Raw genomic sequence first — 17,352 nt, forward strand, 5'->3', positions numbered from 1 at the left:
TTTTTAATATAATGAGCAATATAATTATTATTATTTTTTATTTTAATTTTTTTTCAGCAGGCCCTAATTAATATCTTACTTTAACCAAACAATTCTAATAAACGTTCTAGTGACATTTGGGACAAATATTTGGACAAAATATTTTTAAGGGGACAAAAAAAAAAATTATATAAAAAAAAAAAATCATTATTCCATCAGTTCTGAAAAAGGCATTTTTATAATCTATGAATGTATAGAACTACTGAACTTTGAATTGGGCCTCATGTGTAGAAGTTTGGGTCAGATTTCTGTGACTTTTGTGACTTCAGGTCTACATCCTCTATATGAACTTTATACGTTACAGAATCAATTTCTTGAACTGGGGCACTGGAATGTTTCTTGCAGCAGTATTCTCGTATGGCTCTGAAAACAGCAGTGCCGGGTACAGACAAACTAGGGATCCCAGCCAGGAGAAAGATTATTATATAGATCCATGATGGATATGGCTTCTTCTCTAGGGTTGGAAAGTTTTCCTATATGAGAACAAGATCATTTAATTAATTCCAAATGAATGCTTTCCAAATTATTATTATTATTTTGTAACAATAATCAGTTTATGTTTAACAATTGATTAAACTTGTAAATCACCGATTCTGGATCCCAGGCGATGTAGAAGATTTCCTTGGTGACGGTGGTGGAGAAGTAGAAGATGAAGATGGCTAACATGATGAGGGGACTAATGACTCTCCATGTGGCTTGCCAAAAAATGTTAGGCTTATGTCCTATCATGAATATCAGGTCTTCATTGAACCTGTTCATAAACAGAAGATAAAATAACTTTTGGTGAGCTTTATCTGAACAATAAAGTCATAAATGCATTGTCTAGTCACTGTGAAAACATCCATGAACTGCTGATACGTGGTTAAACTGTTCTAAGGGCATTACTAAGATGTAACTCATCTATGTTTTATAACCAATTCTAATCATATTGTTTTGTAAGAGTTTACCCAAATATGAAGATCTGCTGAAAATGTATACTCAGCCCATCCAATATGTAGGAAACATTTTTTTTTTTTTTTTTTTTTTGTCCATTAGAACAGATTTGGAAAGCATTTGGTTTAGCATTACATCACTTGTTCACTAATGGACCCTCTGCAGTGAATGGGTGCTGTCAGAATAACATTTACATTCATTTAGCAGACGCTTTTATCCAAAGCGACTTACAAGTTGGTTAGCCTAACACAGTACACGTAGCAAGTTTTTTATTTTATTATATATATATATATATATATATATATATATATATATATATATATATATATATAAAATAAAATGAAAACAAGTAGATAGAAAGATAATAGAGAACATTGGTGTTTGAGGGTGTCTTTTTTACAAAAAAGTTGAAAGAATAGAAAAAGAATAGAGAATACTAGTGTTAGAAGCTCTATTTTTAAAATAAAAGAAAGCAAGTATTGTAAAAAGTGCAAGTGTTAAAGTGGTATTGTATGTGTGCAAGTGGTATTGTAAAGAGTGTGTGTAGAGAGAATAGACATAGAATAGAGAATGCTAGTATTAGGGATCTTTAGAAGTAAAGATGGAACAGATGTGTTTTTAGCCGTTTCTTGAAGATGGCTTAAATATAATATAAGAAGAAGAATGTATAATATGAACAAGAGTCCAAACAGCTGCCAAAAACATCACAGTAATCCACAAGTAATCCACATGACTCCAGTTCATCAATTAATGTCTTGTGAAGACCCTATTATAATGCTTTTATCAGATATTTGGGCTCTCATTCTGACGGCACCCATTCACTACAGAGTATCCATTGGTGAGCGTGTCTCCAAATCTGTTTTGTTGAAGAAACAAATTCATCTATATCTTGGATGGCCTGAAGTTAGTAAATTTTCAGTAAATTTTAATTTTCTTTTAAATACAATTTACCTGCTAAACTTAGGCTCCAACCTACCTGTCTATTCCATAAACATACACAACTCCAATCATCTCACAGAAAGCAATGATGAGGAGAGGAATCGATCCGGCAAAGCTGTCAAACAGGGCTAGCCAATAGTTCCCTGAGCCCTGCACAAATATCAACCCAACCAGGCAGCACACCAAGCACGTTACCCCTGTTGTGAACAATGAAGAGAGAAAATTAACTACTTCTGAAACCATATTATCACTTGGATGGAGGTATGTAAAATCTGCAATAAATTCTTCGTATAGTGATGTTCACAAAGTATGTCTACTATATATACCTGAAATGACCTCTTTGGGCCAGCTTTTGGGAAAGACCTTCAGGTCCTGCAGGGGAACCAGAACACCCTCAATGTTGCCAAACATGGAGGACAGGCCAAGACAGAAGAGCATGATGAAGAACAGAACGGACCAGAGCGGGGACAGTGGCATCTTGGTGATAGCCTCAGTGAACACAATAAAGGCCAAGCCTGTTCCTTCTACACCCTGTGAAAGTTTGAAGTTACTGGATTATTTCAGTTCCTTAATGCTGCTTAAAACATTTGGGTTATTATTTTTTAAATAAAGAAATAAAATATTACATTTATTAAAAAATTATACTTTCAATTGATTAAAAAACCTGTTGAAAATAAAACAGATTATGCTGGTTAGGTATGTTCTCTTTCATAGGTTTACTCAATGCTGTGTAGCTTTACACAACGTGAACATCTCCCAGGTGTGACGATCTTCTGAAGCCCATATGGAATCACGCCAATGAATTGGCTGATGACACCAGGCTCATTCCACCAGGGGTGGCTTCCACCTTAGCTTTGTTTAGAGGGGTTCTCCTGGAAGATATTTGTATGGAGGCAGGTTGGTCCTCTCCCCATACTTTTGTGTGGTTCTATAGCCTTGATGTGAACCAGAGTATGTGAGTGGAGCGGAGTGGGAGCGGAGTGTGGAATGGAGCAGTGTGATTTTGACTGGAGTGGATTATTTTTAAGTAGGAGCATCTTGGTTTTCACTCACTCCAAAATTGCTCCATCACAAGTGCAATTCTTGCCAACGGCCCATCATACAGTATGACTGCATATAAAGCAAGAATTCACAAGTTAAACATATTTAGCTAGCTTGATAGAGATGGATTACTCATATCAGAAAGAATGTGAAGGCTATGATGACGGCAATGGACATGAGCAAGATGTTATAGTTCTCAAGGAATTTGTTTGATCTTCTAGATACTAAATATTTTCAGCTGAAAGCATGATTTAAACAAGTACTATAACATGCAATCGCTTTCTCAATAATACATTCAAAAAAATGTAATCTTACAGTACTATTTCACCTGTATCCGATTTCGAATGAGCAGAAATCTGTAGGAAATGGATCGATCCATAGGTACAATAACTGATGAAAACACACTGCTATTTTCATCACAAACAAAATTTACACCGCAACTATACCACTTTTAAACTCTCCTGTTATTTACATTTTTTTATGTGTTATGAACAGAACTGTGATATTTCAAGCATACTGAAATACTTTAGCCGTGGAGTGAAGGGTGAAGGTGAAGAGGTGTTTCTGAGATAAGTGAGCATGGATTGGAGCGGGACCAGGAAGTGGTGAACCTGGAGCGGAGTGATTATTAAATGCTCGAAGTGCGGAGGGGAAATTATTGTTGCTTCTCTCCGCTTACATACTCTGATGTGAACACAGTTCCTGGCTCCCAGGTTCTTCTGTTTGAGTCAGCTGTGTTTTGGTGTTCTGGTCTATAATGGGCCAGACCTGGCAGTGTGTATTATATCGTTCCCATTGCGTAAAGCTACGCAGCGTTAAGTGAACCTATGAAAGAGAATTTCTCGAGTTACTTACACAACCCATGTTCTCCATGCTTTCATCCTGCTTCTTCGAAAATCTGAGGGGTAAGATGGCGCGGGTCTATGTCAATTACGTGTGAAGTAGGGGTGGTATCTCGCACCATTTGGCGTAATTCTATACAGGCTTCAGACAATCGTCACACCTGAGAGGTTTTCTCATTGTATAAAGCTACGCAGCATTTCATTCACTGCTTAGAGAACATGGGTTTATGCAAGTAACCTGAAATGTTTTGAAGCATGCAAGCTGGTTTGAGCTGGTTTAAGCTGGCTTTAGTTGGTAAAGAACTGGTTTAAATTGGTCCTAGTTGCTGGCTAGTTGCTCAGGACAAGCTTAAACCAGCTCATGACCAACTAAAGACCAGCTTAAACCAGCTAACCAACTACCATGCTTCAAAACATACCTAACCTGCATATGCTGTTTTTATCATCAGGGAAGTGACACTTGTAGAAATAGTAAAAATACTTGTAAACTTGTAAAAATAAATAAATAAACACTTTAAAAATATTTATTTAAATTCTGTATGAATGAAATGAAAAATGAAAAATATTTTCAGAATGAAGAATATTCTGAAAATGAATAAATTACATTTTAAAATATATTCAGATAGAAAATAGTAAAAATTAAATTTCAAAATGTAATTTTTTTTAGTCATACCATGTAAAAATATTTTCAGAGCATATGCCTAAACTTTAACTTAAGTAATGCTGTAACTTTATTCCTTATTCACTATTAATAATAATAGTGATTAATAATAATAATTAATAAAAATAGTGATAGCAATAATAATCATCTTACATTGCAGAACCTATATAGTACTTGATATAAACTAGTAGTTTGTTTATTTACTGTTAATGTTGAATTTAAAAAAAATGAATATAAATGGCAATAATTACACATTTTATCGCCAGAAAAAAACTAAGTAATTTCATTTTTAGAGTCATAAATATATGTTGGTCATGGAGGAACTTGGTATTGGAATAAAACAGTGGTATCAACCATTTGTATACTGTACCTCACTGAGGAAGCTGTTTAGATCGCAGGTCTTAAGATTGAGGCTGCTGATGATATCAGAGTTTGTACTATTAAGGCTGTGGAGAACCTCTTGATAGTTGCTCTCAGTAATATTTCCTTCTGGCAGATCAAATGTATTCAGAAGAGTCAAGATGTTCCTGCAGGACAAAGTTAAGATAAGTGCTTCAGAATGGAGTTTAAATAACACTATTGTAATAGTTCATGTGTTCGGTATCAAACATAAATAATTTGTATTAAAATTGGTTAATTTATATTTTATAAATGTATAAATGTTTTATAACTTATGTTAAATGTCAAATATTAGTTTATGTAGAAATAACATTACTCAAGTTGAATAAATACTGTAAAAATATTGTGCATAGTTAACTTTTGCAGTAAATGTGGTCACAGAATCCATCAATACAGTCTTTTGATGAAAAAGGGTTTTCAAAATATCAACAACTGAGTCAGTCAAGTGAATGTCTTCATACTTATCTGTGGAATTGTCATGAATCACCTTTTCCCAAAACAGAAGGTCAGATGATATTGTTGGGACAGAAACACTCACCCACTCAAACAGTCATCAAATCTCTCTGTAGCTCGGAAACCAATGATGCTGTAGATGACAGTGGCAGCGTAGATCGAGGTAAAGGCGTTAATGATGGAGATGATCACTGCATCTTGCTCACAGTTATTGCTGATGGAAAGAGAAAGAATAATTAATCTGTTAATCACTGAGGTGTCTGCATTAAACGTTGGGTGAGATTTTCAACTGATCATAAGAATAAACCTCCTACAGAAAAAAAAAATCTTATTTTTCACCACAATAAAAGGTTTTTATTTTAAACAAGCAATCAAACCATTATATGTGTGTATATGTATATAGTGTAACAGCAGCCTCAATACACAAAAACACTTAAACCATGAACTTACTGCACAGAATTGTAGCTGGAGAAGGAGATGAGACCTCCAAAAGCCAGAGAAAAAGAATAAAACACTTGTGCACCTGCATCTAACCATGTGGATGGGTTTGCTAACTCGTTTAGCTGCAAACAGATTCACAGTTTAGCATTTTATGAAGAGTTGTGTTATAACTTATGAAAGTTGAATTTGTTTGATTTTGACTCTCACATCTGGAGTGAAGAGGAACTTAATGCCATCAAAAGATCCTTTCAGAGTCAGTCCTCTGATCAGGAAGATTGTAAGAACTACATATGGCAACGTAGACGTCACATAAACAGCCTTTCAAGAGAAAAGAGGAGAGAAAACCAACATTAATGTGAGTGTGAATATCATGATCTGATGACTGATACTTTAGGTATGGTACAGTGAGTTCAAACGTTATGTTTTGTGGCTCTTGATTTAGCAATACACACTTTAACATTCTGGAATTATAATCCTTTTTATTGCAACAGTTAAAGCAAAACTGTCTGCTTAATTGTTCACAAGAGCTGTAAAGCTGTAAAGGTGTTCTGTGCTGAACATTTTTACAAGCATATGTCCTTACAGTACGTCACTGCAATCTTTCTTCTTTATTTCAACATTCATTTATAGCATCCTCATGATATAAAAAAGGTATAACCTTTGACAACTGTATTGAGTACTGTTTCACAGGTAAAGTCTTACTTGACCATTAATGATAACAGATGAGCAAAGGGCTTCCCAACATTTTCGTTAGTTGAACTCCTTAGACGTAAAATATTTATTTGAAATACCACTTGAGATTTTAACGTTATATTTCAATAATTTAATTTTACATTACCATTTTTTTTCTATGACTTTTAGTTTGATTATTTTGATTTTAAAGGTATTTATAGAAAATGTTTAATAGAAATTATAGAAATTATTATTAGTTTTGTGTTAGTGGATGCATGTTATTTTGCTATGTCCCATGCACTGCTCATAAAATTTGAATGAAAGTAGAATACACTGTAGTCAAATAATAACTTTTAAATATTTTGTTTAACAATAAAATTGTTTTGATCATTTGGTAATAAAAACCATGTTTTTCTTTAATTAAAAAGAAGGGTTTATCCACGTCCCTTGAATGGTTGTGCACCCTGTTGTATTGGAAAACCCGTCCCTTTAAGAAAAGACTAAATTGTCTATATATATATATATATATATATATATATATATATATATATATATATATATATATATATATATATATATATATATATATATATATATATATATATATATATATATATATATAGATAATTTCATTATGTATAGTAACTTAAGTATGTATGTGTATGTGTGTGTGTGTGTGTGTGTGTAAAACATAACCAATATTTTAGCATATATGGAAATGTATTGTTCATATATTGCATTTTATTTGACAGTATCTTTCCTTATATTGTTATGAATAAATAAATGAATATATATATATATACACACACAGTATGCATACATACATGCATACATACATATATATATATATATATATATATATGCAAAGAAGACACAGAACAAACTGAGACAGACTAAATCTAGAAGAACTGTGGCTATGTCTCAACAATGCTTCAAGAATCCTGCAAAGCTACAGTACTGTGCAAAGCTTTAGGCACTTGTATAAAAATGCTGTAAAGTGAGGATGCCTTCAAAAAAATTGAAAAAATTGTAAATAAACTTCTTTTAACTTAACTAAATTAAATCAACATTTGGTGTGACCACTCTATGCGTTAAAAAAAAAGATTCTGTCCTAGGTGCACTTGCTCATTGTTATTCATGTAGCTTTGCAGGTAGGTTTCTTGAAGTGTCTTGGAGACATTGCCACAGTTCTTGGATTGAGTCTGTCTCAGTTTGTTCTGTTTCTTCATGTTATTCCAGACAGACGGATGATGGTGAGATCAGATCTCTGTGTGGAGCACTGGATGTTGTCAGACTCCTTGTGCAGACAAAAATCTCACTGGATTATTACAATTATTGGCAAAAATAATGTTTGGAAATGTAAACTGATATTTACTACTGAAACACTACAGCAAAAGATAGAAATAACTGACTTAAAACCTTTTTTTTTTGGTGGAAATACTAGTGGTCTAAGACTTTTACACAGTATACAGAATACATACTCTACACACACACACACACACACTTAATATACTGTAAATCTGTTTCAGATTCTAAAATATTCTTGTTTTCCATCAGTGCTGTTATTAGAGCAGCTCTACCTTTCCTGTTGTCTCTATTCCGCGGATGCAGCAGACGTACAGCACTCCCCAAGCCGAGATCAGGCAGAGGATCATCCACCACTGCAGACCTCCCGTCTCATCTATAGCCGCTGAGGTGTTCAGAGTCTCACGATACCAGAAATAGTCCACCGGTGAGCTCCTCTCACACTCCGAAACCAGTCCTGCCCATAATCAATGTCCATGGTAGCATTAGCACATTCAGAATTGAGTTCCTCATCACAGTGCACATATACTGTACCTGTCCTGTTGGCATTGATGGGACACTGGCTCCAAGGCAGAGGCTCCTGGAAGGAGTTAAAGAAGTACCACATGACCCAGGCTATGATGGTGTTATAGTACAGACTGACCAGAAACGACACACACATAGATGCAATACCTGCAACAGAACAGGAAGTAACCTGCTTAGATCCCATACTCAACATGGACACATTACAAATCAATCATTCATTCATCCATTAAAATTAGAAATGTCTTTACTCAATGTATTACTAAGAAGAAATATAAAATAATAATCATAAAAAAATAAAACACTAACCCCATCTCTTTGCCTACAATTTCTGTTATTGGTTCTATATTTAATACGATATTTAATACTGAGCTCACCAACTCCAAGCATGTAGGGGTTAATAGTTCTCCACACCCCAACACTTCCTTTCCTTAGCCGCTGGCCGATGGCAAACTCCAGGTGGAGAAGAGGGATTCCCTCAAAAACCAGCAGGATTAGGAAGGGAATCATGAAGGCCCCTGAAAGAAAAGAAATATGATTTTCATTAGCATGTATAATGTCACTGATGCTTGTCACATCAACTGGTTTGTGTTTTGCACCACAGATGTGTCATAATCTCAAATATGTTCATTTATGGCCGAACTATGCCTTTAATAGATTGTATAAAATACTAGGCTATATTAACAATATACAGTTACTGAGCTGTAAAATAATTTACATGTACAATTCCATGTAGGGTTTTTTTTTTTTTTTTTTGGCTACTTAAAAGGAGCAAAGTCATTTCTGGAACAGATGCCATTGTCAGTCATTTTTTGCAGCAGTTGAGTTAATGGTTGGCTGGCACGCTGTGACCCTTGAGGAGTTCTCACTTGAAGTGATCTTGCCACGCTGTCTAGTTAACCTTGAGCTGAGGTCAGTGGTAAAAAAGTTGCATACATTTATTGCCCTTACCTGAAAGCTTTAAGAGCCAAAGCTTTTTGATAGCATCTCATAAAAGAAAATCCCTTACACAAATTGATACCATAGTAATCAAAGTCTATAAGCATATTAATGAATATAGCTACATAGTCACTATAGTTTTTCTTTCTACTGTAAAACCATAATAGATTAAAGCAAGAGTATTTTAGTATTTTGAAAGCTCTTGTAAACTTTTACAAGGTGTAAATTTTGTGCTGTTTTAAATAATTGCATCGTTGAAGTAATTAATAGAAGTAATATAAATATATATAATATTTTTTATATAAATAAGTGAATTGATGAATTATTGAATCATTTATTCAGCTGGAAAGAAAAACAACTTATTCTCATTAGTTCATTTTATTGGATAATAGAAGTATTAGAAGTTTTCTAATCCATTGTTTAACTCAACAAATACAGTTTCTGATTTAAATATATAACTGTGTTAATGTTCATATGAATCAAATTCTGTAAGACATATATTTTAAAATATTTTCTGCTAAGGCAAACAAATTAAATTCCTAAACAAATTAATAGCATTGAAAATATTTTATAAAAAAAAATAAATAAATAAAGACCTGTTTGCTTTGCTTACTTGACACATCAAATGTCTCATATTTTTCATAAATGTCTCTTGGTACACTAACTAAAAAAAAAAAAAAAAAAAAAAAAATATATATATATATATATATATATATATATATATATATATATATATATATATATATATATATATATATATATATATATATATATATATATTAAAATAAAGAAAGATATGTGAAAGTTACTGCATACCACTTATGGAAAAAAAAGGAAAAGAAAAAAAAACAGCAAGGAAAAAATACACAGAAACAAACTAGCAAAAAAGCAACCTCATATTTAGTATACATTTAATTAAAACCAGTTATTATACATTTAATTTAACAATGTAATTATTTTTTGTATGTACACTGTCAAAGATAAATTATTAAAATGACAGAAAAATTATTGGCAGTACATTATCCATTCATTTTACAGACATTTCTGTTAACTATAAAACACAACGCAATGCAGTAGAAAATAAAAAATGCTGTAAAACACCTGTAAATGAATATAGAAAATACAATGCCCTTTTTTCACGGATGTTTTTGTGGAGTGTAGATCTGTTATAATAGTCCACCTCTTTTCTGAACTGATAGGAATGAAAGCCTCTCAACAGTTTGAGCACAGATCCACCACAATTCAGCCCCTCCGAAGCCCAAGCAAGCACTCACCTCCTCCATGGCTCTGGCACAGGTAGGGGAAGCGCCAGACGTTGCCCAAACCCACACAGAATCCCACGCAGGTCAGCATGTACTGGGCTTTGTTGTCCCACTTGGGTCTATCTCCAGCCTCCTCCACCTCCAGCCGTTCCAGTTCATCATGGCTCAGGATCCTGTCCTCCAGGCCTGGGTTCGGCAGCTGCAGCTTCATGATCTCTTGGGCTCCCTGCGGTGGGTATCTGTAGGGGAGTCTCTGATGGTGTCGACAGCAGGGAGCTGTGGGAGATGAGGACTGTCTGAGTGGATGCAGTTAGTATATGTAGTAAACTTTGGTATCGTCCCACCAGGCCAGTGAGTCACGGAGTGTCCTGAAGATGGGGAAAATGTCCTGTCAGCTGAATGTGAAAAAAAGGATTGTGACTGAGACTCTGTGCATGGCAATAATTAATGTCTTATCAGAGATTGAGAATCTGATTACATGTACATGTCTCTGTGTACCCATTCTTGGGGTTAATAACTAAAGATAATGATCTTTACGGCACTTTGGAGGGAAGTCAAAGATCCTTAACAGTCCCATCAGCACAGGAAAAAGTCACTTGACAGATAATATATTTATTCAGCGCGCAGAATAGTGAAGTTGAGTCATTTTGAAGCAGTTCACTTGATAAGGGATGATGTTTTTGTGACTATTTCCTGTAATTCATGTGTAATGACTGATTATTTTATCAAAACACTTACATTCTTTGTTCATCAGCCACTTTCAAATCACGTATTTTCTTAGTCAGATATATAGAAATGAAGGAGGGATGACAACTTCTGTTTCTTAAGATTGTGGTGAGTTTGGTAAAAAAAAAAAAAAAAAAAAAAAGCTAAGAAAGACAAATGGTAAAATGTTTTTACCGATTTGCATCAAGGTATTCAGTGCAAATATTGGGCAAGTGCAAGGTTTTACTGCAAAGATAAAGAGTGAAGGACAAATAACAAAAAAAAAAAAAAAAAAAAATTATTGACGCTAAGAAAAGTCTGTAACATGGGGTCCAAAGTACTGTATAAATATAAAGGAATTTTCCATATAGCGTTTTCATAGATGTTTTACCTGTTTTGCATTGTGTTGTATGTTAAGGTTAAGCTAAATTCCCGAAAACTTATGCCAGAAAATAACCATAAACCTTTCTTCTACAGTTTTTTTTTTCAGCCCCAGACAGTGTAAATAATAATTAACTAATCTTAAAGTTCCTTATTTTTTGAACCATTTTCTGGAAGTTTTGGAATTGCTGTGGTGACTTGATCTGAATTTTTTATTGTTTTACACAGTTGAAGACAAATGACATTTATAGAAAGTTTACTGAACCTTCTGCAAATCCGTTTAGACCAAAGGTGTTTTTTTAAGGAGCTCTTATCAAATATTTGCTAAAGACATTGTTTGAGTAAAGATTAAGCATTAGTATATTGCAAATAATCAATTATCTGCTGTAGATAAGTTACCAATTAGATAAAATGGCAAAGAAATACAGAAAGATTAACCATAAACCAGCTACATTTATGTATATATATAGCCTACTGTATAAATGAGCTGTTAAGATAGGCCTATATAAAGAAACATCCTCTCACTCTCAATTTAGGTGAATGTGCAAAAACTGTAAGCTACAGTACATGCAGTTAATTTAGATAAGATGTCGTGTAGTACGACTTTTGAGTGTTAATCGAGGGCTGTTCTATTCTTCTGTCACTATATCCGTTTTCAATATTTATATTCGTTCACACTGCCACCTAGCGATAACTAGCGGTAACAAAGTAACCACTTTAAAACTGATAAGCAGGTTATGAAGCGCATTTTGTGCCAATATTCATCAAACAAATCCAGCGTTTGGTAAATAAACACAATCTGCTTTGCAAAGAAAAACTCGACTTTCAAATAAACATTAAAGTGTGCTGTTAATGTCAAACAATGAATAAAATCTGGGAAGAAAAGAGCACTCACTGGGTTGGAAACATCTCGTTGCCTGTTATTAGGGTCATCATAGGGTTGAACTCCGTTATATTTGCGTATGTCTTGCAGAGACATCATATTTATGTGTGATGGAAAATGCATATCGACATACTACAGCTAGCATATTAACTTTGCAGTTTGTCGTGAAATTGTTGTTGTTGTTGTTAATCATATTTGATGTGCACTTGTAATTATCTACAAGTAAAAAAAGGAAAATGTATGCATGATTTCAGATAATATAGCAAAAAGTTTAAATGTAAGCTATAATACATTGATTTATTTATTTTGATAATTATATGCATTTATCTAGAAACATTATGCTACATTTAGTTTGTCCTTACGTATGTTTTTAAGCCTGTTATTTTCCTAAGTAGGCTACTTATAAAAAATGTTATGTTAGGATATGAGCGGTATAAAGTTGACCACTGGGTGTCGCCAGAGCTCCGGCTCTTGTCCTCATACCCTCACTGTTGTGACTGGAGGGAGTCCCCCAATCCCGCTCACGTACTGCATCGCTAGTCATCAGACAGACTGTAGATGTCCCGTCCCGTCCCGTCTGCAGCAGTCTGCCTCAGCACCTTGCCTGCCCGACATGCCCTTGGATATTACCGGCCCTCCTTCTGCTACAAACTACTGTAGAACTATAGAAACCACTAAACACTAACAGAGGACATCGCAGTAGGACGGAGCGTAACGTTACCTGGGTTCTTGACACTTTTACACTGCGTCTGATCTAAAGGATTTTTTAGTCGGTCTCTACTTTTTTTGTTGTTGTACCGACTTTTCCCAAATCGACGTGTATGGATGTATCATGGCTACGTTTGCATGCAGGGTGCAGTTCTTAGATGATACTGATCCATTTAATAGCACAAATTTTCCTGAGCCGACCAGACCCCCACATTTCACATTCAGAGAGGATATTCCGCTCATCAATCAGATCGCTGGAGTTCACAGACTTCTGAAAGCCCCACACAAGGTATGACAGACACCTCTAACGCAGACATCGTTTTATCCACTCTCTGTAAATGACTGTGTTCATTAGAGCTATTTACATCTATATCTACTGCAGTGGCACAAATGTTTTGTTATTGCAGTAATTCTGGAGGGCATCATGCAGTTATATGGCAAGCCATTTTAACAGTTATTGCCTAAAACTTAGATCTAGCATTTATATTTATACCATTAGTTCTTATTTTCAGTTTACTATTAAATGCTCAAATAGTGACTAGTAGGTTAATGTTTCATTGGTTGCACACTTACAGTGTACTTACTTAAAGAAGTACTGGTAATATAATGTAAATTTGTTAAGCTTAGGTTTAGAGTAACTATAATAAGTATGTATATGTGGAACACGACTGTAAAAACGAAGTGCTACAGTGTCATTAGATACTAATTCTTTTTCATTAGTTATCTAATTGATTAGACACTGGTATATGTTTGACAGTTCTATACCAGTCGAGCAAACTAGTATAATTTAAAGTAGCTGTTCTGAATAATAATTATTTGTAAACGCCAATTCTAACAAATTTTAACAAAGGAAAATTTTCTAAAAGCAGTTTGGAAAGAAATAATTGAAATATATAGGTACTAATATAATAAGTAATATAATAAAGTAATCTGTTTAATAAGTACTTGGAATGGACACATGTATAAGTATAGTTCATTCTTGTTAGTACTGGGATAGTGACTAGAAACACAAGGAAACGTACTAGTGACTAACTGAAATAGACTGGTTGCTGCTGGCAATCAGTACTAATGAATAATCACTAGTGAACCTGAAAAAATATACTGGTCACTTTTGGAATAAATAATGCACTGTAAAAAAAAAAAAAAAAAAAGTGGCAACCTGCATTATTCCAAAGAGCCCTTATAATCAGTTTTGGTCGGTATATATATATATATATATATATATATATATGAATGTATGTATGTATTTAGTGATATAAAATAATTTTGACTTGATTAAAACCAGATGATGACATTGTAAGGTTACAGTTTTCAGTATAATTAGAAATATGCACAAGTAAGAGTGTAAAATAATTAATGTTAAATTGGCTTGCCATAGCATCCATGCAGTACCAATGCTGCTGTAGAGAAGTGATATGATGTCAGGATACTTCAGTGCATCGTGGGCTGCACTGCACCAAAGTCTGCACTGTCCTGTGCACACAGGGGGTTGCTTGTTATTGTCATTGCTTTCAGATTCAGATATTTAGCTAATGCTGCTCCTATTTAAATACAGCCGATAAACTATTATAGCGGCATTGTTTGTAAGCAATCAATTTTCTGAAATCATAATAGGAATGACAGGTAACTGGTGTTGATAGTGTAGATATTCACATCCTGTCTCTTCTTGAGACTGTAATAAACCTCACATCTAAATTACCCAGCTCTCCTTCATTACAGGCATGACCCAAAACAACTGAGGTTCTTCTCCAACTGCGTAAGATATAATTGTTGTCTTAAACTTGGTTCATTTCCACCACATAAACAGTGTTATCCTTTAAGTAAGGTTTTAGGAGTGCTGTTATTGTGGTCTTAGAGGAATGCACAGCAGCTGAGTGCCATACTTGGGTGGACTGAATGCTTGAACATGCCATGTTCAAATACTCAGGATTCTACAGCTGTCATTGGGACTGTCAGTGATGACCGTCAACATAAAAGGGTCCTCCAAGGGGCAAAACTACCCTGTTTTGTGTATAGCTTATGTATTGTTTGTATAGGAACAGTACTGTATTCTTGTGTTCTCAGAGGTAGTTTCCAAACATGTCAGCTCTGTGTTACCATTAGTTGGCTTGCAATTGTTCGCTAGGTAAAAGTTAACATGACTCATGCACTAACAGTCATCGATGTAACTTTTAGTGCATTACAGCTGCTTCATTATGAGTGGATCATTACTGTGATTTGAAAAGTACTAACCTTTCCAAAAAAAACATGCATGGAAGTATTTCTGCGACTCAGTCCCCATCATTAAGATGGTTCCTTAAATCATTTGAATGAGTGATGAAACATTTTCAGCAGATGGATAAATAAGTCCAGATGCTCATTAGTTATTTGATTTTTGTTTTAGAATTAGAATTGTGTATGACTTTATACTCTCCGATGACCCTAATGACATATTTTCTGTGAAACACATCTGTTAACACTGTAGTCCAAAAACGGTTCAGCATTTTTAAAGAATGATATAATTTGATCTTTCTAAGCTCAATTCAAGGATTCTGAACAAAAAATAATGTCTAACATTTTTACCACGATTACAGAAAATGCCCACTAAAGTGTCATTCCATGCAACCAAATGTCAGGCATATTTAGAAGTATAGATATAATCAGATGTCATTAAAGACTTTAAATCAAAAAGTCATTTTAAATCTTTATCAATCCTTAACACTATCCTTCATACGCTAAGTTTTACCCATTTGTAAGGAAGTTTTTATACACTTAACTTAATTTTAAATTTTATTATTAATTTTAAAAATTTCAGTATTATCAAAAGGAATTATTATTCCTTTTATATATTGTAATAGGTACAAGTCAGAATAAGTTTGTTGTTTCATTTTTAGATAAATATGTCTGTTACGGTGAATGATGATGGAACATTATTTCACCCATATTTTGAAATTTTCTTCACTTTACTTTACTTTATATGTATAAAAAAATTACTTTTGTGGACACCAAAATGGAATGTCTTTGTCTTTGTGCCATGTATGTACGTATATGCCAATCATCAAGAGTTTGAGAGAAATGATGTATGAAATACTTAAGGTGCATTTTCATGGACAGATTCCATTCATTTTAATAGGAAAGACTGGGGACGAAAGATCTTTGTTCAGGTTGGTCACATCATGGTTTTGCAGCATTGACCAATAGAAGGTAACTTGATATGAAAGTCACTTCTGTATACAATTTGCTTCATTTAGCATTCAATTATGTCTCTGAACTACAGATCTAAACATGCATAATCAAAATTGGAGTTGATAGCTGTATTTTGAAATGACTTTCATGCAAACATGTCCTATCATGTAAGATCTGGTTCACTTCTGAAGGCACCAGATCTGAAGGATTCTTCCAGTAAACAGCATCCATTGGAACTAGTGAGCACCATTATAAATCCTTTATTTTGATTTCTGAGTTGCTTTTATCCAGCTTGGGATGAATCCTCAAGGGCATCATTTCTCCAGTGCATCAGGAGTTCCCAGCAAAGCTTTCGACTTCCTCCACACAATTCACAGTTTAAAACAATCAGTTGTTGGCAGCTTAGCAACATGAGATATGATTCAAATTCTCTTTGAGCCAACAGTTTGTTTTTCCCGATTTCACAATGAAGCAGTTAGTATAAGGAAACACAGAGAGTGTCAGTGAAGTAAAGAGCTGTATATGGTGACCATTGATACAGAGAGAAAGAGAAAGAAAGTGAGGAAAGGGGATGTGATGAGCTGGCATGTTATTTAACATCAGCCTGCAAGTGGGCCAGTTGGATTCATTCAGTTGAACACAGTCCATCTTAGTCTTGATTGTTATTTTCATTTACAGCAAGACTAACAGATGTGACATGCTTTATTATGTGTCCAGGGTGTCATACACGGATGTCGTAACTTTTATGTCATTAATCAAAAAGTGCATTAGTAGAGTATTTTAATACTGTCAAACAATTCCATCAGGAGTTTGGAACTTGGTCATAAAATGCCTGGGACCTATTTGTCTGTTCGTACTTGAATAAAATGAAGAGGAATTCTAATATTTATATGTAAGATACACAGACATGTTTAGCAGCATTATACATTGTTTATCCAGGATGCAGGGGTTAGTGAAATTCATCTTGGCTGAGAAACATGAACCATATGGTATTGGTTTTGATTAGTTGGAGTCACTTGGGTGAGCCATTATTGCTAAACTGAGAAGAACAAGTAATGTTTC

The 17,352-nt window shown here is 34.2% G+C and overlaps 2 protein-coding genes across 3 annotated transcripts in view; one reads left to right on the forward strand and one right to left on the reverse strand.

The window, feature by feature from the left end:
* Nucleotides 1-179: 179 nt before the first annotated feature.
* Nucleotides 180-10,747, reverse strand: slc6a19b (solute carrier family 6 member 19b). Its single transcript, XM_026284363.1, has 12 exons — nt 10,461-10,747; nt 8,625-8,765; nt 8,260-8,397; nt 8,001-8,182; nt 5,956-6,066; nt 5,758-5,870; nt 5,393-5,521; nt 4,826-4,982; nt 2,238-2,442; nt 1,949-2,108; nt 628-790; nt 180-512 (listed from the first exon to the last, which is right to left on the reverse strand). The coding sequence occupies exons 1-12, from the start codon at nt 10,657-10,659 to the stop codon at nt 261-263; spliced, it is 1,950 nt and encodes a 649-aa protein (XP_026140148.1). The 5' UTR covers nt 10,660-10,747; the 3' UTR covers nt 180-260.
* A 2,188-nt stretch (nt 10,748-12,935) lies between these two features.
* The window catches only part of LOC113116291 (FH1/FH2 domain-containing protein 3-like), a 153,874-nt gene continuing 149,457 nt past the window's right edge, over nt 12,936-17,352 (forward strand). For both annotated transcript variants that reach the window (XM_026284365.1, XM_026284366.1), the window contains exon 1: nt 12,936-13,414. In XM_026284365.1, the coding sequence (XP_026140150.1) occupies nt 13,250-13,414 (165 nt within the window). In that variant the 5' untranslated portion in view covers nt 12,936-13,249. The remainder of the gene's footprint in view (nt 13,415-17,352) is intronic.

The sequence above is a fragment of the Carassius auratus genome, chromosome 16, assembly GCF_003368295.1.
Source record: "Carassius auratus strain Wakin chromosome 16, ASM336829v1, whole genome shotgun sequence".
NCBI lineage: Eukaryota > Metazoa > Chordata > Actinopteri > Cypriniformes > Cyprinidae > Carassius > Carassius auratus.

Excerpts from the sequence above, each read along its gene's own strand:
- slc6a19b (XM_026284363.1), bottom strand. The coding sequence starts at position 10,659 with ATGAAGCTGCAGCTGCCGAACCCAGGCCTGGAGGACAGGATCCTGAGC. Across the intron at positions 6,067-8,000 it reads GAATAGAGACAACAGGAAAG|GCTGTTTATGTGACGTCTAC; the intron begins GTAGAGCTGCTC and ends TTCTCTTGAAAG. Across the intron at positions 513-627 it reads TCGCCTGGGATCCAGAATCG|GAAAACTTTCCAACCCTAGA; the intron begins GTGATTTACAAG and ends GTTCTCATATAG.